General features: G+C 37.4%; 1 protein-coding gene across 2 annotated transcripts in view; it reads right to left on the bottom strand.

Annotated features, from left to right (window-relative positions):
• The window catches only part of PACRG (parkin coregulated), a 514,683-nt gene that overhangs the window by 431,218 nt on the left and 58,102 nt on the right, over nucleotides 1-25,363 (bottom strand). For both annotated transcript variants that reach the window (XM_060029677.1, XM_060029676.1), the window contains exon 2: nucleotides 7,253-7,387. In XM_060029677.1, the coding sequence (XP_059885660.1) occupies nucleotides 7,253-7,387 (135 nt within the window). The remainder of the gene's footprint in view (nucleotides 1-7,252; nucleotides 7,388-25,363) is intronic.

Genomic DNA, 25,363 nt, shown 5'->3' on the forward strand with positions numbered 1-25,363 from the left:
ACTGAATGGTTTATAACACCATATAGTAATTTTTTAAAATCCAATCTATTTTTCTACAAATCTTTCTCCCAAGGTCTACATTGAATACTATAAAATAGTATTCTCGCACAATTTTAAAACGATGTCTTGGAATTAGAATTTACAATAAAACAGTGAATTTCATAGTGCACCGATGATTCATAGTTTGCTCCTCATTAAGTGTGTAAGTAACAAGTAGTATTTCAAGTTCTTTTGAGTGACTACTTGAAGTTATTTCAGATTCCTGCCCAAAATAGGGAACTAGAATGGACTCCTGGCTCCTTCTCCTGGAGAAATGAAGGGAGGAAATGTGGATTCTGGGAAGTAACAAACAAAAAGAGTATAAGGAGGAGGAAGAGGGGGAGGAAGGAGGAAGGAGAAAGGAAAAGGGGAGGAAGAGGAGGAAGGAGAGGAGAAGGAAAATAGTGAGGGTGGAGAGGAGAGGGGCAAGGGGAGAAGGAAGAAGGGAAGGAGAAGGGAAAGTAGAGGGAGGAGGGGGAGGAGAAGGAAGGAGAAGATGAGGAGGGGGAAGAGGGAGAAGACGACTCCTCAGGAGACCTGAAGGTTGTCTAAACTGATGGGTGGAGAATGTCTAGTGGCAGAAGCGAGAGGATAGTTCCCAGAAAAGCGGTGTAAACGCCCACATACTTTTATATTCTCCTATGACTCGTGCTTTAATGCTTGACTTTGGTGCAATTTACAGCTCCCTTCCACCAAAGGACCACATTCTACACGTATGCCTTGCTTCAACCCTCCTTTTTTATTATTATTATTTTTTATTGGAGTATAGTTGCTTTAAAATATCATGCCAGTTTATACTGTAGAGCAAAGTGAATCAGCTACACATACATATATATCTCCTCCTTTTCGAATTTCCCTCTCATCTAGGTCACCACAGAGCACTGAGTAGAGTTCCCTGTGCTATACAGCAGGCTCTCACCAGTTATCTACTTTATACATAGTATCAATAGTGTATATATGTCAATCCCAATCTCCCAGTTCATCCCACCCTCCCTCGCCCCCAGGTACCCACATGTCTGTTCTCTACGTCTGTGTCTCCACCTCTGCCCTGCAGACAAGATCGTCTACACCAATTTTTTCAGATTCCATATATATGCGTTAATATACGATATTTGTTTTTCTCTTTCTGACTTACTTCACTCTGTATGACAGTCTCCAGGTCCATCCATGTCTCTACAAATGACCCAATTTCATTCTTTTTTATGGCTGAGAAATATTCCACTGTATATATGTACCACCTCTTCTTTATCCATTCATCTGTTGATGGACATTTACGCTGCTTCCATGACCTGGTTATTGTAAATAGTGCTGCTATGAACATTGGGGTGCATGTGTCTTTTTGAATTATGGTTTTCTCTGGGTATATGCCCAGGAGTGGTATTGCTGGGTCATACGGTATTTCTATTTTTACTTTTTTAAGGAATGTCCTTACTGTTCTCCATAGTGGCTGTATCAATCTACATTGCCACCAACAGTGCAAGAGGGTTCCCTTTTTTCCACACCTTCTCTAGCATTTATTGTTTGTATATTTTTTGATGATGGCTGTTCTGACTGGTGTGAGGTGATATCTCATTGTAGTTTTGATTTGCATTTCTGTAATAATTAGTGATGTTGAGCATCTTTTCATGTGTTTGTTGGCCATCTGTATGTCTTCTTTGGAGAAATGTCTAGTTAGGTCTTCCACCCATCTCTTGATTGGGTTGTTTGTCTTTTGATATTGAGCGGCATGAACTGTTTGTATATTTTGGAGATTAATCCTTTGTCTGTTGATTCATTTGCAAATACTTTCTCCCATTCCGAGGGTTGTCTTTTCGTCTTGCTTATGGTATCCTTTGCTGTGCAAAAGCTTTTAAGTTTCTTTAGGTCCCATTTGTTTATTTTTATTCTTATTCTCATTACTCTTGGAGGCGGGCCAAAAAAGATCTTGCTGCAATTTATGTCAAAGAGTGTTCTGCCTAGATTTTCCTCTAAGAGTTTTACAGTGTCCGGCCTTACATTTAGGTCTTTAATCCATAATTTTGGAAGTCCTAGCCATGGCAATCAGTGGAGAAAAAGATATAAAAGGAATACAAATTGGCAAAGAAGAAGTAAAACCATCACTGTTTGCAGATGACATGATACTATACATAGAGAATCCTAAAGATGCCACCAGAAAACTACTAGGGCTCATCAATGAATTTAGTAAAGTCACAGGATACAAAACTAATACACAGAGATCACTTGCATTCCTATACACTAACAACAAAAGATCAGAAGGAGAAATTAAGGAAACAATCCCATGTACCACTGCAACAAAAAGAATAAAATACCTAGGAATAAACCTACCACAGAAAACTATAAGATACTGATGAAAGAAATCAAAGACGACACAAACAGATGGAGAGATACACCATATTCTTGGATTGGAAGAATCAATATTGTGAAAATGACTAGACTACCCAAAGCAATCTACAGAGTCAATTCAATCCCTATCAAATTATCAATGGCATTTTTCACAGAACTAGAATAAAAAATTTTACAATTTGTATGGAGACACAAAGACCCCAAATATCAAAAGCAGTCTTGAGAAACAGAAATGGAGCGGAAGGAATCGGGCTCCCTGACTTCAGACTAAACTACAAAGCTATAGTAATCAAGACAGTATGGTACTGGCACAAAAACAGAAATATAGATCAATGGAACAGGATAGAAAGCCCAGAGATAAACCCACGCACCTATGGCCACCTACTCTATGACAAAGGAGGCTAGAATATACAATGGAGCAACGACAGTGTCTTCAATAAATGGTGCTGGGAAAACTGGACAGCTACATATAAAAGAATGAAATTAGAACACTCCCTAACCCATACACAAAAATAAACTCAAAATGGATTAAAGACCTAAATGTAAGGCCAGAGAGCCCTCCTTTACGTAGAAGAAGTTGAGACAGTGTGCCGAAAGCTCTGCAAGTTTGTATGACATTTCTTCTGTCTCCAGAGTGTCCTCTAGGTAGAGCCTCACCCCCCCACACACTATGCTTATAAAGGGGTATGACTCATATCACAAAATTACAGGAGACTGAATAATGGAAATTTAAGGTGTGGAAACACAATTTTTAAATGTCCATTGTTCATGCTGATTATCTGCTTTGTAACTTATTCAGAAGGGTTGGCTCTTGATCAACTTCTGTTGCTTGTACTCTGGATATTGAACATATCAGCAACAGAACAAAGCCATGTTTCCTGAAAGTTAGTAGAGTCAAGAAAAATGCAGAAAAGTAAGTGGATTAAATGTTTAGAGCAATTAGTATGCTTTGTAATGGATTCAACCATTCACAATCAAGAATTCTTCAGCTATATTTAGAAAATGCATATTTAAAAATAAAAAAGTATGCAGAGCTTGCCTGGTACATTTCATAATCTAGATTAAATCTATTATCTTTCATAATCATTAACTTGCCACTGATAAGTATATAGAAAATTTCACTACAAATATTTTGCAAAACTTCTTTCATGTTAACCAAGGAATGTATAAGCCCAGCCATGACAAAGGTGCACAAATCAGTCTTATTTTTTTATTTTAATAAAAATTCTTACATAGCTATAGTCTCCTATCTGGCTAGCAGGTTCAGGCATTTATTTTTGACTGTCATTATCTTTTTCTTGAGCTAAATGCTTTATTTTACTACATCCTGAATATTTAGAGATTGCATATTTACTTTGGAGAATATCTAGAGATATGGCAATAAAAAAAGTAGGCAGTAAAGAGCCTTCATAAAATCCACAAACACAATGAGGAGTCCATCATAAGACAGGAAACCAGCTCTGAATCCTGGGCATTTAACTTTTTTTTAAATTAATTTTTATTGGAGTATGGTTGCTTTACAATGCTGTATTAGCCTCCACTGCACGACAAAATGAATCAGCCATACACATACAGCTATCCCCTCACTTCTGGACTTCCCTCCCATTTAGGTTACCAGAGTGTGTTAGGTAGAGTTCCCTGAGCTATACAGTATGTTCCCATTTTATACATAGTATCAATAATGTATATGTATCAATCCCAGTCTCCCAATTCCTCCCACCCCACCCCTTTCACCCTTGGTATCCATACATTTGTTCTCTACTTGACTGTCATTATCTTAATGTAGAGCAGCACTGTCTAATATGGTAACCAGTGGCTATTTAAATTAAAATTAATTAAAATTTAAAATTTAGTTCTTCAGTCTCTCTGGGGACATTTCAAGTGCTTAACGGCCACATATGGCTACTTGTAATGTATTAGACAGTACAGATGCAGAACATTTCCACCACTGCAGAAAGCTGCATTAAACAGTGCTCAGATCTTTAGTGATACCGCAAGGAATATACTAAACTGCATGGATTGTGGCATTTGGTTTGCCCTGTTGTTTTGACATGTGGAACAAATAGGGCACACTTCATGTGCCCTAAACTATGATGGTAGCTCAGGATGTGGGTTGAGAAACCTAACCCTGCGAAGACATTTGCCTGTCTCTGACTTTTACTTCTATGTTCTGACTTTAGTAAGTCATTTATTAAGTATTACTGTAGAGTGCCTTTGTTATTTCAAGAATATATGGTGATTTCTAATATGGTGATGATCAGGTCAGCTAATCCAGAACAAAAAGAGGGGGAATTTGAGGTCTTGGGCAGGGATCCTCTCTCAGCAACTTTACAGACCGGAATGAGCCTGAGATGCTGGGGAAGTCTTCATCAGGGTTTAGGGCAGTGACTTCTGCCCTAAAGTCACTGCCTTTCAGGCCTCTTGAAATTCTGATAAAGGAAATGGATCTCCTTGCCACTTAATTATACACACCATTTCAGGTACTCACCACCGCCCTTGGAGCCCCAGGGGTGTCACAGGGAGTGTGGAGAGAGGACAGGTATTTTCCTGGGAATCAGAGCTACTCAGTAGCCTTCAGCAAGGGGCGAGCTATGACATGAGATGAGAAGTTTGCTTGACCAGGGCTCTGTCCACACACGGCGAAGTACAGTTCAGGGTCTGGGGATGTTCAGTTAGTTTGTTTTTGTGGGGTGCATGCAGAGCCCTGCTTCCTTCAACATTCAAGGTCCCTTCCTTAGAAATGGCATCCTAAAAGAAGGTCTCTGGTCTTACCAAGTACCGGACTTTCCCCATAGTACATGTGCCAAGGAATAAATATGAATATATTGAGAGACTGCTCACAAGCCTGTGCTTAATAATTTTAATGTTTTATCTTCAACATTACAGTAGTACAATTGAAATCCAGTTGTTAAAGCTTTAAAAGGTAGAAGTCTACCGGTTATAGGATAAGATGTTTCTTTAAATGTATGCTACTATCCTACCAGTGGCAGCATATAAATTGCTTCCTCTTTATTCTGACTTTTTAGCTTGCTGAATCAGTACAGTAGTCAATAGTAGCTTAAAAGAATTAATATAGTTATAAAAAAGAAAATCAATTTATATCCCATCTGACTGTTGGATTATCACAGATAAAGCAAAATGATTCATCTATATTTTTATTATTTTCAAGATGAATTTTTTCTAGTCTCTTGACATTTCTAAAAGTTACTCATACGATTATTCAAACAGGTCAAAAAACTATGAATTCTTTTTATTGATAGAATTTTTATGTGCTAAATTACTTAAAACACCAAAAATCGACTCACTTTTTATAAAGAAATATGGCATATTATTTACTCAAAAGGAATCAACTTCTTAAGAACCTGCACTATGTGATCGTGAATGAATTGGTACATAGACAAACAAACACAAAATCCATCTAACTAATCAAATACAAACAAAACCCCAAATTAAAGTTTTTAAGAATAAAATATGTAAATTAGTTATACTTGCTATAAATTTTTTCTCATTATGCACATTTTCACAAAACAAATGCAAATTTTAAGAGAGATGATTAAAACCAGGATAATAATGTCCTTCATTCGCCTAAAAAAATTATGACAAAACTTAATAACAAGGGTATCTTCAGATTTTTCTTGCCAAACAATTTTTAATAATTCTAAGTTCAATAAATGGATATCATGTGACTGCTCAAGATTTCAAAATGTTTGATAATTATATGAAAACATTTAAAGACATACTAGAAATAATGCAAACAATTCTTTCAGGTTTTCCATAAAAGAAGGAAAAGGTTAATTTTTATGAATTTCTGAGCTATTTACTTTGATGAATTCTACACTTTGATCATTTTTATTTTTAAACATAAATTTATTTGTTACTAATTATAAACAATCCTGACGTTCACCCTTCAGATACTACTGTGGGACTTTTTTATTACATGGATCAGTTGCTAAATTTAAAATATCTGGCAAAGCCTTTTATGTTCCTTAACCTGATGCGATGCTCACACATGTGCAACTGCTTTTCTTTCTTTAGGCAGAGAAGCCCTTTTAGCTGATAAATATCACCCAAAGCAAAGTCCTTGATAACAAAAAATAATTAAATAGCAGAAGCTGGTTAGAGATCAGCATTCATTTTCCAAATTAAATGTAAAAGCCTTCTTCAGTTAAGAGACTGGCAAGTTTTTACAAATAACATCAATGAGCCTTTTAGAAGGAAACAGCCACATTAAAATGGAGTCATTAGGCAATACATTTATTTTGAAACCAATTAACCTTTTGTCAGAAAAATGTCGGTGCTGTAATGGTCTCAGCAGCGGAGGTCAGCCTCTAACAGGGCACGTATGACAGCCACTGTGCTGGCTGACACGTACTGCAGACAGAGAGGAGAGGGCAGCAGAGAGAACCGGCCCTCTTTTGTATTCCACACTGCATTTCCAGGGAGCAGACAATCTTGACCTATCCATTCAGGTAATTAAAGCTTCCATTTGGAAGTGTCCTGCAGGAAGGTGAAATTTTGGGGAGATAAATGGCTGTTGTTCTTTGTATCCAGCCACCAGTTCCATAATTTGATGGACTGCCTGAAACAGGCTGGGATGCCAGGTTCTCATAAAAATAGAGATGAATTGGTCAGCACACAATTCTCTAAGGCAAAGCAACTCTGTCATTTTCTTTTTTGCAGGCTATAATTTAATTGTTAGTCAAGGTGGACAGCTGACACAGGGGGGCTTTCTCTCAGAGCTTACCTACCATCTTCCATTCACTGAGAAATCACTCCAGCTTATTTACTTATCAGCCAAGTTTGTTTGACATTGGGAAATGTCACTTCCACAGGGAGCACAGCTGGTTCTCCCAGCTGTGCCCTGACTTACCTTCCACGCTATTTTGTTTCCTTTCGAATCATGTTCAAGGGCAATTGGGAAGTCCCCTCGTTCATAAAATTTTCGAAACGCTGTGGGCTTCGTTGGTCTTTCTTTAAATGCTCCTGCAGGTGGAGGGCCTCTCACCTTTAAAGAAAAAAAAAAATAGGAATCAGGTTTTAAAACACATTGGAAAATGCACAGTGAAAAAACTTTGGCTTTTATGTTTCATTTTGTATAAAATGTTCTGGAAGACAAACCAAATTATCTTAATAATGAACAACCGAAATCTCACTAATACAAACATTTGGAGAAGAAAATTATTTTATAATAACTGTTAAGGATTTACTTTATTTCAAGCTACTTTACAAAGCATTCCTAGAAAATGTCACTTTAAAATATCACTTTATAAAGAAGAAAAGCCTGAACTTTTAAGGAAAACATTTTAATAGAAGCAACTAAGTTCAGAGTGTTAAAACTTCTAAGATTCTTAATAATTGCAAATTCTAATCTCAGGTCTGATATACTTTATAGAATACTCCAGAAATAAATTTAAAATATGTCCTTCAAATCTTTCTATATAAATAAAATGTTAGGATATGTTCTCATGTTATAAGTATTAACCATAAAACCATAAAAATGTGATATAAAATTAAGTGATGATAAATGAGAGAGTTTAAGAAGAAAAATGGTGGTCTACTGTGTGTGCATAGCATACATTTGGTAACATGAATTTATGAGAAAGATACATTAGAAGAGACTATATGAGAATCTTTCACCTGCCAAATTATGAGTTTTATGAAAGAATAAACATTTCATATTGAGTTATTCACATTGACTACAACTTTTAAATCTGCATTATTTACATATGAGCTAATTCCTTATGTTACAAAATTCAAAGTGATTAGTGAATGACTATCATTAGAAAATGATAGTCGGCTGTACGGTTCCTTATATATAGTCTAAACATTATTATCTTTACCTGTTTGTAAAAAAAAAGGTAAATATTAGTCATCCATTAGTTTAATAAAAACAATTATTTTGTTAATTCTTAAATAGACAAGAGAGCAAATAATTTACCTACTATCTTAATATTTTATTTGATGCCATATTAATTTTTAATATCTGTGTGGAAAATAATTTTAACAAAGTATATATAAAATATATCTAATATAACAAATATTATATATTATATAATGACAAATACATTTTATCTGAAGCACACATAAAGACTAATATTAGAAACTGAGGGAGCTTCCGGGAAGATGGCGGAAGAGTAAGACGCGGAGATCACCTTCCTCCCCACAGATACACCAGAAATACATCTACACGTGGAACAACTCATACAGAACACCTACTGAAAGCTGGCAGAAGCAGAAGACCTCAGACCTCCCAAAAGGCAAGAAACCCCCCACGTACCTGGGTAGGGCAAAAGAAAAAATAAACAGAGACAAAAGGATAGGGACGGGACCTGCACCAGTGGGAGGGAGCTGTGAGGGAGGAAAGGTTTCCAAACACTAGGAAGCCCCTTCACGGGCGGAGACTGCGGGTGGCGGAGGGGGAAAGCTTCGGAGCCGCGGAGGAGAGCACAGCAACAGGGGTGTGGAGGGCAAAGCGGAGAGATTCCCGCACAGAGGATCACGGCCGACCGGCACTCACCAGCCGGAGAGGCTTGTCTGCTCACCCGCCGGGGCGGGCAGGTCTGGGAGTTGAGGCTCGGGCTTCGGTCGGAGCATCGGCAGAGGACGGGGGTTGGCGGCGTGAACACAGCCTGCAGGGGGTTAGTGCGCCACGGCTGGCCGGGAGGGAGTCCGGGGAAAAGTCTGGAGCTGCCGAAGAGGCAAGAGACTTTTTCTTCCCTCTTTGCTGAGGAGAGGGGATTCAGAGCTGCTTAAAGGAGCTCCAGAGATGGGCGCGAGCCGCGACTAAAAGCGTGGACCCCAGAGACGGGCATGAGAAGCTAAGGCTGCTGCTGCCGCCACCAAGAAGCCTGTGTGCGAGCACAGGTCACTATCCACACCCCCCTTCCGGGGAGCCTCTGCTGCCCGCCACTGCCAGGGTCCCGGGATCCAGGGACAGCTCCCCCGGAAGAACGCGCGACGCGCCTCAGGCTCCTGCAACGTCACGCCGGCCTCTGCCGCCGCAGGCCCGCCCCGCACTCCGTGCCCCTCCCTCCCCCGCGCCTGAATGAGCCAGAGCCCCCGAATCAGCGGCTCCTTTAACCCCGTCCTGTCTGAGCGAAGAACAGACGCCCTCCGGCGACCTACATGCAGAGGCGGGGCCAAATCCAAAGCTGAGCCCCTGGGAGCTGTGAGAACAAAGAAGAGAAAGGGAAATCCCTCCCAGCAGCCTCAGGAGCAGCGGATTAAAGCTCCACAATCAACTTGATGTCTGTGGAATACCTGAATACACAACAAATCATCCCAAACCGAGGAGGTGGACTTTGAGAGCAAGATTTATGCTGTATAGCTTTGCTTCCTCTTGTCCTAGGGTTCTATCCGTCCGTTTTTTTGTTGTTGTTTTGGTTTGGTTTTGGTTTTTTTTTTTTTCTTTATTTTTTCTTAATAATTATTTTTTATTTTAATAACTTTATTATATTTTATCTTACTTTATTTTATTTTACTTTATCTTCTTTCTTTCTTTTTTCCTTCCTTCCCTCCTTTCTTCCTTCCTCCCTCCCTCCCTCCTTTCTTTCTTTCTTTCATTCTTTTTCTACTAATTCTTTCTTTCTACTTTTTCTCCCTTTTATTCTGAGCCGTGTGGATGAAAGGCTCTTGATGCTGCAGCCAGGAGTCAGTGCAGTGCCTCTGAGGTGTGAGAGCCAACGTCAGCACACTGGTCCACAAGAGACCTCCCAGCTCCACATAATATCAAATGGCGAAAATCTCCCAGAGATCTCCATCTCAGCACCAGCACCCAGCTTCACTCAACGACCATCAAGCTACAGTGCTGGACACCCCATGCCAAACAACTAGCAAGACAGGAACACAACCCCACCCATTAGCAGAGAGGCTGCCTAAAATCATAATAAGTCCACAGACACCCCAAAACACACCACCAGACGTGGACTTGCCCACAAAAAAGACAAGATCCAGCCTCATCCACCAGAAAACAGGCCCTAGTCCCCTTCACCAGGAAGCCTACACAACCCACTGAACCAATCTTAGCCACTGGGGAGAGACACCAAAAACAACGGGAACTACGAGCCTGCAGCCTGCAGAAAGGAGACCCCAAACACAGTAAGATAAGCAAAATGAGAGGACAGAAAAACACACAGCAGATGAAGGAGCAAGATAAAAACCCACCAGACCTAACAAATGAAGAGGAAATAGGCAGTCTACCTGAAAAAGGATTCAGAATAATGTTAGTAAAGATGATCCAAAATCTTGGAAATAGAATGGACAAAATGCAAGAAACATTTATCAAGGACCTAGAAGAACTAAAGATGAAACAAACAATGATGAACAACACAATAATTGAAATTAAAAATACTCTAGATGGGATCAATAGCAGAATAACTGAGGCAGAAGAATGGATGTGACCTGGAAGATAAAATAGTGGAAATAACTACTGCAGAGCAGAATAAAGAAAAAAGAACGAAAAGAACTGAGGACAGTCTCAGAGACCTCTGGGACAACATTAAACGCACCAACATTCGAATGATAGGGGTTCCAGAAGAAGAAGAGAAAAAGAAAGGGACTGAGAATATATTTGAAGAGATTATAGTTGAAGACTTCCCTAATGTGGGAAAGGAAATAGTTAATCAAGTCCAGGAAGCACAGAGAGTCCCATACAGGATAAATCCAAGGAGAAACACGCCAAGACACATATTAATCAAACTGCCAAAAATTAAATACAAAGAAAATATATTAAAAGCAGCAAGGGAAAAACAACAAATAACACACAAGGGAATCCCCATAAGGTTAACAGCTGATCTTGCAGCAGAAACTCTGCAAGCCAGAAGGGACTGGCAGGACATATTTAAAGTGATGAAGGAGAAAACCCTACAACCAAGATTACTCTACCCAGCAAGGATCTCATTCAGATTTGATGGAGAAATTAAAACCTTTACAGACAAGCAAAAGCTGAGAGAGTTTAGCAGCACAAAACCAGCTTTACAACAACTGCTACAGGAACTTCTCCAGGCAAGAAGCACAAGAGAAGGAAAACACCTACAATAATGAACCCAAAACAATTAAGAAAATGGGAATAGGAACATACATATCGATAATTACCTTAAATGTAAATGGACTAAATGCTCCCACGAAAAGACACAGATTGGCTGAATGTATACAAAAACAAGACCCATATATTTGCTGTCTACAAGAGACCCACTTCAGACCTAGAGACACATACAGACTGAAAGTAAGGGGATGGAAAAAGATATTTCATGCAAATGGAAACCAAAAGAAAGCTGGAGTAGCAATTCTCATATCAGACAAAATAGACTTTAAAATAAAGACTATTACAAGAGACAAAGAAGGACACTACATAATGATCAAGGGACCGATCCAAGAAGAAGATATAACAATTGTAAATATTTATGCACCCAACATAGGAGCACCTCAATACATAAGGCAAATACTAACAGTCATAAAAGGGGAAATCGACAGTAACACAATAATAGTAGGGGACTTTAACACCCCACTTTCACCAATGGACAGATCATCCACAATGAAAATAAATAAGGAAACACAACCTTTAAATGATACATTAAACAAGATGGACTTAATTGATATTTATAGGACATTCCATCCAAAAACAACAGAATACACATTTTTCTCAAGTGCTCATGGAACATTCTCCAGGATAGAAAAAATCTAGAAACAATAAATGCTGGAGAGGGTGTGGAGAAAAGCGAACCCTCTTGCACTTTTGGTGGGAATGTAAATTGACACAGCCACTGTGGAGAATAGTATGGAGGTTCCTTAAAAAACTACAAATAGAACCACCACATGACCCAGCAATCCCACCACTGGGCATATACCCTGAGAAAACCATAATTCAAAAAGAGTCATGTACCAAAATGTTCATTGCAGCTCTATTTACAATAGCCCGGAGATGGAAACAACCTAACTGTCCATCATCAGATGAATGGATAAAGAAGATGTGGCACATATATACAATGGAATATTACTCAGCCATAAAAAGAAATGAAATTGAGCTGTTTGTAATGAGGTGGATAGACCTAGAGTCTATCATACAGAATGAGTAAGTCAGAAAGAGAAAGACAAATACCGTATGCTAACACATATATATAGAATTTAAGAAAAAAAAAATGTCGTGAAGAACCTAGGGGTAAGACAGGAATAAAGACACAGTCCTACTAGACAATGGACTTGAGGATATGGGGAGGGGGAAGGGTAAGCTGTGACAAAGCAAGAGAGAGGCATGGACATATATTCACTACCAAACGTAAGGTAGATAGCTAGTGGGAAGCAGCTGCATAGCACAGGGAGATCAGCTCGATGCTTTGTGACCGCCTGGAGGTGTGGGATAGGGAGGGTGGTGGGGGGAGATGCAAGAGGTAGAGATATGGGAACATATGTATATGTATAACTGATTAACTTTGTTATAAAGCAGAAACTAACACACAATTGTAAAGCAATTATACTCCAATAAAGATGTAAATAAAATAAAATAAAATCCCATAAACAGAAAAAAAAAGAAACTGAGTAGGAGATTAAGAAATACCTTATTAAGATGGTTAAATGCTGAAGTGGAATTGAAGAGTGAGGTAACATAAAGGCATTTATTAGAGTTTAAAATGTTCTTCACTACATAGAACATTATTCGCAGCAAATGATTACGTAAGTAACTGAAATGACACTGGACAGTGGAGAAGCAAGATTTACTCTTACTTATTGAAGATTTAAAATTTTTTCTGGTATTAGAATTTTTCAGCCAATTTCATTCAATTGTTAAATGACCATATGCATACAGCAACTACTTTGTGCAGAGTTCTGAGTTGGTTGCTATATATAAAGGAGGACATTCTCAACAATGTTAGTATAATGGAAACTGTAGAGATGTTACTCCTGGACTTTTGCAATTCATGGAGCAATAAATTTTGAAACATATTTTTGGGAAATGATAAAGAATCAACAGTTTTTTATTTTGCCAAGAATTTACATCAAAAAAAATTATTATTTACCATCATGTCACCATTTTAACACCTCCCAGAAGTGGTAGAACATAAACTAAAGAAAGAAAACATAGCCAGCATGCATATGTATTTACAGAAAGTTATAGTGCAGTAGTACATATGCGTGTGCATGTGTATTATTATTATTTGTATACAGATACCTCACTTTTTATATTTTTGAAAAATTAATTTTTAATGGGTAAATAGGTATATATATATGGTATGATACATAGATAGATAGATAGATAGATAGATAGATAGATAGATAGATAGATAGAGATATATAATGGACTATTATTCAACCATAAAAAGAAGGAAGTCCTGCCATTTGGAATGACATGCATAGACCTTGAGGACATTATGCTAAGTGAAATAAGTCAGACAGACAAATATTGTATGATCTCACTTTTTTGTGGAATCTAAAAAAAAACTGAACTCATAGAAACAGAGAGTGGAATGGTGCTTGCCAGGGACTGGGGGTGTGTGGCATCTATTGATTGTCTTTTTTTCATTTGCTTTACAATCTTCCTGATTCTTGGTGTCACAACTGATTTTTTTATTGAAACCTGGACACTGGTGTGTTATGAGACTCTAGATCTTAAACCTTCTGCTTTAGCTGGTTTATTCTTACACCTCTCTAGCAGAAATGTGGTGGGGGGTGCCACCTGATTACTACTAGGTTGGGGCAGAAGTACTGGTATCCCCCCTGGCCTCGGCTGAACCATGTGGAAGGAACTCCTCATTAACACTGGGTGAGGGTGGGAGTTTCAGCACCACTGGCCTCCACTGTCACCTCCCTGACAGGGAAGGGTAGCAGTGCCTCATTATTGCTCCCCACCCTGACAGCACAGATGAAGTGGCCTCATTACTGCTAGGCAGTGCCTGTCCCTCACGAGGCATTGTCTGACACCACCCCAACAGGAAGGGGGAAGACCCTCTTATGACTGCTGGCTGGGGTGAAAGTCCAATCTGCCCCCATGTGTTCTCCATTGACACTATGGGTGTTGGGGACCTCTTTTCTATTCCAGTAGAGATCAAAGACAATTTCTCATTTAAAAAATTCAGCTACAACAATTATTTAGGTTTTTTTGTCTGCTCATCATATCCTAACCATCTTTTTCAGTTTTTTTTAGATGCCAAGTTATTATTTATGCTGTTGACAGTAAGCCTCTCATTTATTTAGCTGACTTAAAATTTATTTAAGATTATCCATCTTTCTCCTTTTTCTTTGTATTTATCTTAAAATCAAGTTCTCTTTTCCCTTATATCTCTTATTCTAAATATACTCCAATCTTTCTGATTCAGAACTCAAAATTCTAATTGTCCAAACTTTTTAAATAATGAATACATTTCTAAGATGCTTAGAAGGCTTTTTATACATTGTAACAGATAACTTACACTTCCTCTTTCTTCCCATAAATTTTTATGGGCTCTCTAGAGAAATGATTCCATACCTACAGTTCCATGGAAGTCTTTGCTTAGTTTTACAAAAATTGTCCATGCTAATATGCAATTACTTAACAGCGAGGAAATTTTATTGAGTATCTGTTATCCTCTGTTTTTATATTTCTGCCATTTACTTATTTTGAAACACTAGATTCTTTCAATTCTGCTATAGGTCCATTCCAAATTAACTCTTGGAATTTCAGGAGTTATAATTTGTAAAACTGACTAGAATATTACCACTTAGATTTGTTAATGCAAAGGGACATTACCTAACTTCATGCAGATGCTCTGTCACTCTATCCCTACATAATATTTTTTTCTGTTCCAAATATATAGGTAGCCACTGAAACCTTACAGAAGGACATACTATTTTTTTAATATTCCATACATAATTCATTCCAACTAGTTCTAAAAATCTGTACATGAAAACCAAATGAAATATAATTCCTGGAAAGGTAATAATGATATTATTACTGGAAATCACACAGATGGATATAGTTTGACTAAACAACTTTAAAAGCCAACAAAAACACTGTTAAGAATCCTTACGTAAGTCTCTTATTTGTACAAGGACTACTGTAAATTTTATTTAATGTCTTAAGAATTTTTTCCTGATTTATTGTAAATAATATAGAGCAAATAAGGAACCATAAATCAAAGTAGATTTGTGGGAAAATGCAATTAGGATTTGCTTGAATGGTGGGGTCTATCCATAAACCAATTAGGATGAATGGATGTTGCAGCAGAATGCTTTTAATAAAATCGAATGCACTTGGGAACCGAGATATTGAATGCACTTTGAAGTGACTACAGATGACACAGTACTTTATATGCCTACATTTATTGAATGTGCTGTAATGGATTTGGGACTTAGATCACAGTCTGTGTCATGGTCACAAAACTAATAATAATTAGCAGGAAGGAAGTTTCTCTAAAATTTTTCATCATATAGTTCGAAAGTTTCCTTTTCAGTAGATTTATTTTTTAGCATAAACTGAAACTGCTAAAAAGAAAAAAAAGGAGACTTTTACTTCAAGTGGGAAGCTACATTGTGTTTTTCTAATTGGTCCGTTTAGCCACCACACTAACATTGAGACACTAAAATTCAAAGACACTAATTTCCTTATTAGGAAATTTTTCAGCATGAGATTCGGATTCATAAAATCACTGTGGTTAAGAAGCAGGTGGGCCAGAGTTGGATTGTCTGCGAGCTACTCAGGCACTGGAATGTTAGCTGCAGGACTGGTAAATTGGTTGCCATCAGCCTAGATTTCTGAGTAAGGAGTATTATAATTCAGCGTCTGTCATATTTGCCAGTCGTAATTGTTTTAATACATCAAAAAAAATGCAATACCTAAGGTCACCAAATAACCAGAAAAATACTTGCAAAAGATTAACAGTTAACAAATCTGATTGTTGGTAGGTAGGGCACCTCAACATTAACAAAAGTGAGCTTATATTACCCAGTAAAATTTTTATAAGAAGCTTTAACAACATAACAATTTAATGATGTAACAAAACACTATGATAGTAATGTTTTTGTTAGTAAGAGCCTCGTATGGTAAAATATACATGTTTCAATAAATATTCAATATGTGTGGACATACTTTGGAGTTTTTAAAAGTTAGGCCCTATGGTAACAGTTGAGTAATAGAGAAAACTTCTAAGTGACACAGGTAACCTATTTTAAGAAGCTTATTCCACTGAGGCCTAAGAGGATGGCTTAGAGTCAGGAGAATGTGGAGACAAGATGATCAATCTGGACTTTACTGGAGTCGTCTAAGCATGAGATGGCAAAGGCCTTGAATTAGGGTGGCATCAGGAATAAAAACGAAATCCCCTTATACTGCATTCGTTCTTTACAAACATTATTGGTTTCAGTTTTCAACAAAACACATATGAAATGGTCTTACAGACAAGAAAATTAAAGCTTACATATGTTCAAAACCTGTCAGAAATCACAGAACTAGGAAGTAGTAGGAAAGATATTTGACTTCCAATCTCTCTGCCGCTATAGGACATGTCCTCAGTCACTGTACTAGAAGGTTGGGAACAACTTAAAGGGGAATTACCTAAGGCACATGACTAATTGATTGAAGAGATCTAAAGGCAGAGATGAAGCAGGCTTCTGACTACAAAGATGTGAATAATAAATTTGTTTAAGTTACATAAATAATAAACTGTAGGATGGAGGGAAATCTTATTAAATCACTTACTATTCTATCACCTATTAATAAGTTTGTGCTTTCTCTCTAGACTTTTTCCAAAAACATATATACAAATACCATTTTTCCATTTTTATGTCCTTTCCATTTAGTGTACTTTTTCATTTTTTGTGGCTAAGCAATATTCTACCAACTATCTGCAATTATATTTGGAATTTATATTATTTCCATTTCATTCACCTTTTGTAATTACATTATTATAAAATTTTCAGGCATATCACATTTTCCACATTTTATATTATTTCCTTCAGACAGAATCTTCAGTATGAGATGAGATCAAAATTTATATTTTATGATTCTTGATAAAATTATTTGCTAATTAAATAGGTCTTCTGTTTTAGTCTGCTTGGACTGCTATAACAAAATACCACAGACTGGTTGACTTCAACAAGAGAAATTTTATTTTCTCAGTTCTGGAGACTGGACATCTGAGATCAGGGTGCCAGCAAGGTCAGGTTCCAGTGAGAACCCCCTTCCTAGCTTGCAGACTGCTACCTTCTCACTGGATCCTCACATGGCAGAGAGACAGCGAGCTCTCTGCTGTTTTCCTCTTCTTATAAGAACACTAATCCCATCACAGAGACCCCACTCTCATGAACCCATCACATAAACCTAATTACCTCTCAAAGGTCCCACCTCCATCACATAGGGGGTTAGGGCTTCAACATATAAATTTTGGGGGGACACATTTAGTCGATAACATCTTATTGTTCAATTTGGATTACTATGTTTAACAAATGAGGATGAACGTTTTCTCATTTTAGTATAAATGCTATATGAATACATTTGTGAATGTATGTTCATGTCTTTTCTATATTAAAATCAATTTGTATGAGTTTTTTATATTAAAAGATACTAACCATGTTTGCATTTACAACAAATATCTACTTATCATTTTGCCTTCCATTTTTAATTACTTAGCATTTAAAGGTTTTAAATGTTTTATAGGAGAGTTTCTTTCTCTTTTCTTTACTTGCTCTTTTTGCCTCCAGCTTTGCCTTGTTTAGATCATTCCTCTGTCAGCTGCACAATGAATATTTTAATTGACTAATTAAATCATATCTCTCATCTACTTAGAATCCGTAAATGATTTCCCACAAACACGCCACACAAAGACATTTGCAAGCTGTGTTGCTCTCCCCAGCATTCCTCTACAGGTACCCAAGAATAAATTATACCCAAACACTGGCAGTTCTCAGGCATGCCCTGCTCTCTTTGGTCTTCTTGATTTTGCTGTCCCATCAATCTGTTACTCTCTCACCCCTTTACTACTCCTTTTTATCCTCCTTCTTTTTCTCCTGAAACTACTAATCACCTTCATGATTAAGCACAAACCTCACCTCTCCTAAGAAACCTTTCCTAACAAGCCATATTCGACACTGTGGTGGGATCAGGTTCTTCACCTTATGGTTGAAATGCCTGGGGACAAACTAGACTTGGTCATTAAACCACTGGAACAACCTGTATGGAGATTATTAGGGAGATCTAGGCTGTCGACAAAGTTTGTCTATAATCAAGTGTTTGGGTTAAATCTACGGAAGTTAGCAAATTTTTCCAAAGGGAAAGTATATAGTGAGGAAAATGCTGGGAACCCAAGACATTACCTGGAGATTTGGAATTCTACAGGAGAATAGAAAGTACAGTCAGAATGGTGGCAAGTAAACGGGGAAGGCAAGTAAGTCATAGAAATCAGTGAATGAGAGGGACAAATTTTGCTTTTCTTTTGTTTTAATGATACAAGGAGATCAATTAAGAAGAATGAAAGGTCTCTGAAAATTAAACAGCTGTAGTGGCATGATGGGGTGGAAGCCAGACTATAATGCTCTGAGTAATGAATAAGGAATATGAAGTAAAACCAGATATATGCTATTCTGACCTATGGGCTGTCAAAATCTGAGCTGCTAGCAAGGTGTGATTGTTAAAGCAGGGTAAAGTTAGTGGTAACTGGAAATGGGGGAAGAAAAGACTGTCAACGGACTGTAATACTGGAATTCATAAACTATCTAATCACTTATGGAACCAGAATGATTTTAGAATACAAGATATATGTATAACTAATACACTTATCTGAACAGCCAGAGGAACTTGTGAAGTGAAATATAGATTTTTCTGTGTTAGAAACTCTTAAATCTGAATTCAAGAACTTATGGTCACATAAACTAAAGTATTAATTAGAAACAGAGTTAAGAAATTGGCTCTAAAATAGATATTACCTATATCACTCATTCATTGAAAAATGCATTGAATACATAATATTTCCAAGTCACTAGGCTTGGTACTATTGGGGACAAAAAGATAAGTAAATATATTATCCTCAAGATATATATCATTTAGGAAAAGAGATAAGAATATCCCCCATAAGGCTTCCTTGGTGGCACAGTGATTGAGAGTCCGCCTGCCGATGCAGGGGACACGGGTTCGTGCCCTGGTTCGGGAAGATCCCACACCGCGGCTGGGCCCGTGAGCCATGGCTGCTTGAGCCTGAGCATCTGGAGCCTGTGCTCCGCAATGGGAGAGGCCACAACAGTGAGAGGCCCCCGTACCGCAAAAAAAAAAAAAAGAATATCCCCCATAATCTTCTATAGAAGTAAGATTGTGATAAATGTCACAGAAAGACGTATAGAATTCTGCACACTCAGAAGATAAAACTTTTGGGTTTTAAGGCATTGTTCCTTTTCATTTGAAAATGTTATTCAGCCTTGCAAGGTACCTATACTTTTCAGTGGAACCAGGCAGAAATGTATTGTAATTTTCTATAAACCTGAATTCTGTACAATTTTAGTAGAAATGATTAGAGAATTATGGTTGCTGTACCACAGATTTGTCTATTTATAACCTATGTAGTTATTAATTATTAAATCAGAATTAATTTGCTTGGATTTTCTGTTTATTATTACATTTAAGTAATTATCAATTATTACCACAATTTTATAACCAAAAATTCAACATTGATTAGACCAGTACGTATTTCTTTTCTATGTAAAACCTCTCACATTAAAATCCATGTATTCTATTTTGAAATGCACTTCTATAAATGGGAAAATTTTGCTTAAAATATGGCTTGTTTGATACTTAAAATGAAATAACTTAGTCTAAAGTGCTTGCAGAGACTAGTTTAAATATAATTAGCATATAAAAACTAATATTAGTGTTGTCAATATAATAATTTGCATTTAAATTAGCATTGTTATATAATGATTACAAAAACCCAAATAGCTTATAATATAGTTTTTCAGATAGATAGCACTAGAAAGATACAGCATTAGTGAAAAGAGTAACATGGAGTAAAAGGACAAATACTTCAATTAAAAAATTTAGAAGACTTTGGTACTAGACTTAACTTTTCACCTTGACAATAAATTGTGTCTTGCCTTGTTCCCAAAAGGATCATGAAGATACATGCAGTAAAGAAGAAGCATAAACTTGGAGCTGCCTTACAACAAGGGCAAGTGATTGGACCTTTTGGAGCCTCAGCTTCCTCATGTGTCAGATTAAAAAAATTACACGAGCTGACCTCTAAGATCCTTCCTACACCTCTATAACCTAACGTGTATTTATTAATTCAACAAATATTGAGGACAATATTCTCAGAGAATTTACCTATATATAGAGCTAAGAGGAATCTCAGACGGCACATGAATTTCTTGTTTTACTTTTGACAAACTGAAATTCAAAGGGGCTATGGAAACATATTCAAGTTTACATTTCAAGGCTTATTTTTCTCAGCTCTATCATCTTAATAACAAGCTTGGTTTCATGGATTCTAGACTTTTTCAGGCTAGGATCCAATAACTTGATTTAAAAATGCTTTTGCAATAACTATATGACAAAAGGAAGTCCCAAAGATTGCTGAGCAAATTATGGTTGTGTCATTTTAATTTTATAACTGAACTATAACACGCTTGGAACTAAGAGTTTACTTCAAAATGTTGTCTCTGTTACCTAAAATAGTTCTGAAAGCAATGGTTGGACTACACGATTTCTTTTAAATTTCTTTGTTTAAAGTAATAGTCACGGGTGGTTCTTTAAATTCTTTGTTGTAGGAAAAAAAAAAGAAGATTGATAGCCTGTCCTAACAAAATGAGATGCAATAATCAAATGATGAAAAATAAATCTTCACAGTTGAAGGCTAAAAAAGTTTACTGCAGGGCTTCCCTGGTGGTGCAGTGGTTGAGAGTCCGCCTGCTGATTCAGGGGACGCGGGTTCGTGCCCCGGTCCGGGAAGATCCCACATGCCGCGGAGCGGCTGGGCCCGTGAGCCATGGCCGCTGAGCCTGCGCGTCCAGAGCCTGTGCTCCGCAACGGGAGAGGCCACAACAGTGAGAGGTCTGCGTACAGCAAAAAAAAAAAAAAAAAAAAAGTTTACTGCAAAGTTGCTCTCTTCCTATAGTTAAATATGGGAAAAGGCCACATATTTAAGTGTCCAAGTGTGATTTTTGCTATCAACTTGTCTCCAGAGAGTCATCAGAGATTTCGATTTAGACTGTGCTATTTAGCATCTGTCTTGTAGAACTGATAAAATGCCTGAATGACTGAGACAGCTTGGCTAATACACTGTCACACCTAACACTAAGGCCAAAGAAATGAGTGAGCTAAATGTGAAAGGAGAATATAAATGAGTAAGAGTTTAAAATATATTCTATTCCTGTTACACCTTTAATGTTGAGAGCATGGTAAGTAGTTTATATCTAAACATGTACATTCAGTGTCTTGCAACAGAGTTATTCCTTATGGAATAATTAGAGTAAAAATGTTATTTTTGTATATGTGAAGAGACTATTGCCATTTATACCTTACATATCATGAATATTTTAACAGAAAATTTGAAAATCCTTGTGTTTAATGATGCAAGAAAGAACTAGCTTTTCTCCAGAAAGAACTAGCTATTTAATAGAAAACAATTTTTAGAACTGTTTACAATAAAATATATATATATATATATTGGTTAAAAAAGAGTTTTGCTTTCCCATCAGTGTACTGGCTTCCTCTAAAAAAAAGTACTTCAAAAGTTCATACAATTTGCAGAGATATTAAATACATTGATTATAATTTACAGACTCTAATGGTCAAATCAAGGAAGAAAGTAATGTGCAAAAATGTGTGATATCGTACATACAAAGCATGCATGTTACAACTTAACTGGAATATAATATAATAAAAAAATACAAGATTATAATCTTAACAGTCTGGGATTTTCCACCATGGAAAGGAAAAGAAGAAGAAATGAAGCCCTATCTAAACTGTTCGTCATCTCTCCAAGGTAAAGATAGTAAAGCATCATTCCTTGTCTAGATGTAATATGTTTTTACTTTTTTCTACCTTATATTTTTATTTTTAAATAAATAAAGTGCATTTTTTCCTGAGCCAAGATCTTCATCTGTGAAAGCCAGCTGACATTAGGTCAGCTTGTGGCCAAAATAAAGCCAGCTAGTCCACATGGAGAATAAACTCTTAACCTCTTTTTATTATTATAATAATATTATTATTATTAACAACAAGCCAGTTTGGCCATTTGTCTAACTTACCTAACTAGACACGCACAACTCACAAATCAGATTTATCAATGACTTCCTTTACATTCAGAAGTGTTCTTTCTTGCATAGATATAGTTTACTTTAGATGACTGTATGTAGTTACATGATTTGAATAGAATTCGTAGGCATGATTTGAAATATGTTAGACATTAGAATTATATACAAGCATTCCATGTACTTGTGTAAGAAGTTTATACACACATACACACAAACACACAAACACATCATACAACCTAAGTGAGAAGTTTCCTCATCTTTCTTCTGAAATGTTACTTTATCTTTGTTTTTATCATACAATAAAATGACATAACCCTGAAATTAAAAGAAGTATAAGAGGAATAGACAAAATGTTTTTCTTCCCAGCCTACTTCAATTCCTTGGTATCTGGCAAGCAATAAATCTCGAAAGTTAAAATGATTTCTAGAAAAAACATTTCTTCCATCTTTTATTCTAGAATCATACAAATACAGTATGAACTCCATTTACTGTAAAATTAGGAGAAAAAACTGACCACTGAAAGCTCTCTAAGATAAGGCACAAGGCATGGGGGAGGAATGGAAGAGATGAAATACGATGAGTGATCAGAGATCACTGAGGGATTCCAGAAGACAACACAAAAATAATTTTGGGTGAGGAAAATCCAATGAAAAGAAAACTTTGTAAGATTAGTTCAAGATGACAGAATAGAAGGACGTATGCTCACTCCCTCTTGTGAGAACACGGGAATCACAACTAACTGCGGAACAATCATTGACAGGAAGACACTGGAACTCACCAAAAAAGATACCCCACATCCAAAGACAAAGGAGAAGCCAAAATGAGACCGTAGGAGGGGCACAATCACAGTAAAATCAAACCCATAACTGCTGGGTGGGTGACTCACAAACTGGAGAACACTTATACCACAGAAGTCCACCCACTGGAGTGAAAGTTCTGAGCCCCATGTCAGGTTTCCCAACCTGGGGGTCTGGCAACGGAAGGAGGAATTCTTAGAGAATCAGACTTTGAAGGCTAGAAGGATTTGACTGCAGAACTTCGACAGGACCGGGGGAAACAGAGATTCCACTCTTAGAGGGCACACACAGAGTAGTGTGTGCATCAGGACCCATAGGAAGGAGCAGTGACACCATAGAGACTGAACCAAACCTACCTGCTAGTGTTGGAGGGTCTCCTGCAGAGGCAGGGGGTGGCTCGGTCTCACTTTTAGGACAAGGACACTGGCAGCAGAAGTTCTGGGAAGTAATCCTTGGCATGAGCCCTCCCAGAGTCCACCATTAGCACCACCAAAGAGCCCGGTTAGGCTCCAGTGTTGGGTCACCTCAGGCCAAACAACCAACAAGGAGGGGTCCCAGCTCAACCCATCAGCAGACAAGTGGATTAAAGTTTTACTGAGTTCTGCCAAACAGAGCAAGACCCAGCTCTACCCACCACCAGTCCCTCCCATCAGGAAATGTCCACAAGCCTCTTAGATAGCCTCATCCACCAGAGAGCAGACAGCAGAAGCAAGAAGAACTACAATCCTGCAGCCTGTGGAACAAAAACCGCATTCACAGAAAGATAGACAAGATGAAAAGGCAGAGGGCAATGTACCAGATGAAGGAACAAGGTAACACCACAGAAAAACAACTAAATGAAGTGGAGATAGGAAAACTTTCAGAAAAAGAATTCAGAATAATGATAGTGAAGATGATCCAGGACCTCGGAAAAAGAATGGAGGCAAAGATCGAGAAATGCAAGAAATGTTCAACAAAGATCTAGAAGAATTAAACAACAAACAAACAGAGAGGAACAATAACTGAAATGAAAAATACACTAGAAGGAATCAATAGCAGAATAATTGAGGGAGAAGAACAGATAAGTGCCCTGGAAGACAGAATGGTGGAATTCACTGCTGCAGAACAGAATAAAGAAAAAAGAATGCAAAGAAATGAACACAGCTTAAGAGACCTCTGGGACAACATTAAATGCAACAACATTTGCATTATAGGGGTTCCAGAAGGAGAAGAGAGAGAGAAAGGACCTGAGAAAATATTTGAAGAGATTATAGTCAAAAACTTCCCTAACATGGGAAAGGAACTAGTCACCCAAGTCCAGGAAGTGCAGAGAGTCCCATACAGGATAAACCCAAGGAGAAACACACCGAGACACATAGTAATCAAATTGGCAAAAATTAAAGACAAAGAAAAATTATTGAAAGCAGCAAGGGAAAAATGACAAATAAAATACAAGGGAACCCCCATAAGGTTAACAGCTGATTTCTCAGCAGAAACTCTACAAGTCAGAAAGGAGTGGCATAATATACTTACAGTGATGAAAGGGAAGAACCTACAACCAAGATTACTCTACCCAGCAAGGATCTCATTCAGATTCGACAGAGAAATCAAAAGCTTTACAGACAGGCAAAAGCTAAGACAATTCAGCACCACCAAACCAACTCTACAACAAATGCTAAAGGAATTTCTCTAAGTGGGAAACACAAGAGAAGAAAAGGACATACAAAAACAAACCCAAAACAATTAAGAAAATGATAATAGGAACATACATATTGATAATTACCTTAAACGTGAATGGATTAAATGCTTCAACCAAAAGACACAGGCTCACTGAATGGATACAAAAACAAGACCCACATATATGCTGTCTACAAGAGACCCACTTCAGACCTAGAGACACATACAGACTGAAAGTGAGGGGATGGACAAAGATACTCCATGCAAATGGAAATCAAATGAAAGCACAAGTAGCAATACTCGTATCAGATAAAATAGACTTT

The sequence above is a fragment of the Delphinus delphis genome, chromosome 14 (assembly GCF_949987515.2).
Source record: "Delphinus delphis chromosome 14, mDelDel1.2, whole genome shotgun sequence".
NCBI classification, from domain to species: Eukaryota; Metazoa; Chordata; class Mammalia; order Artiodactyla; family Delphinidae; genus Delphinus; species Delphinus delphis.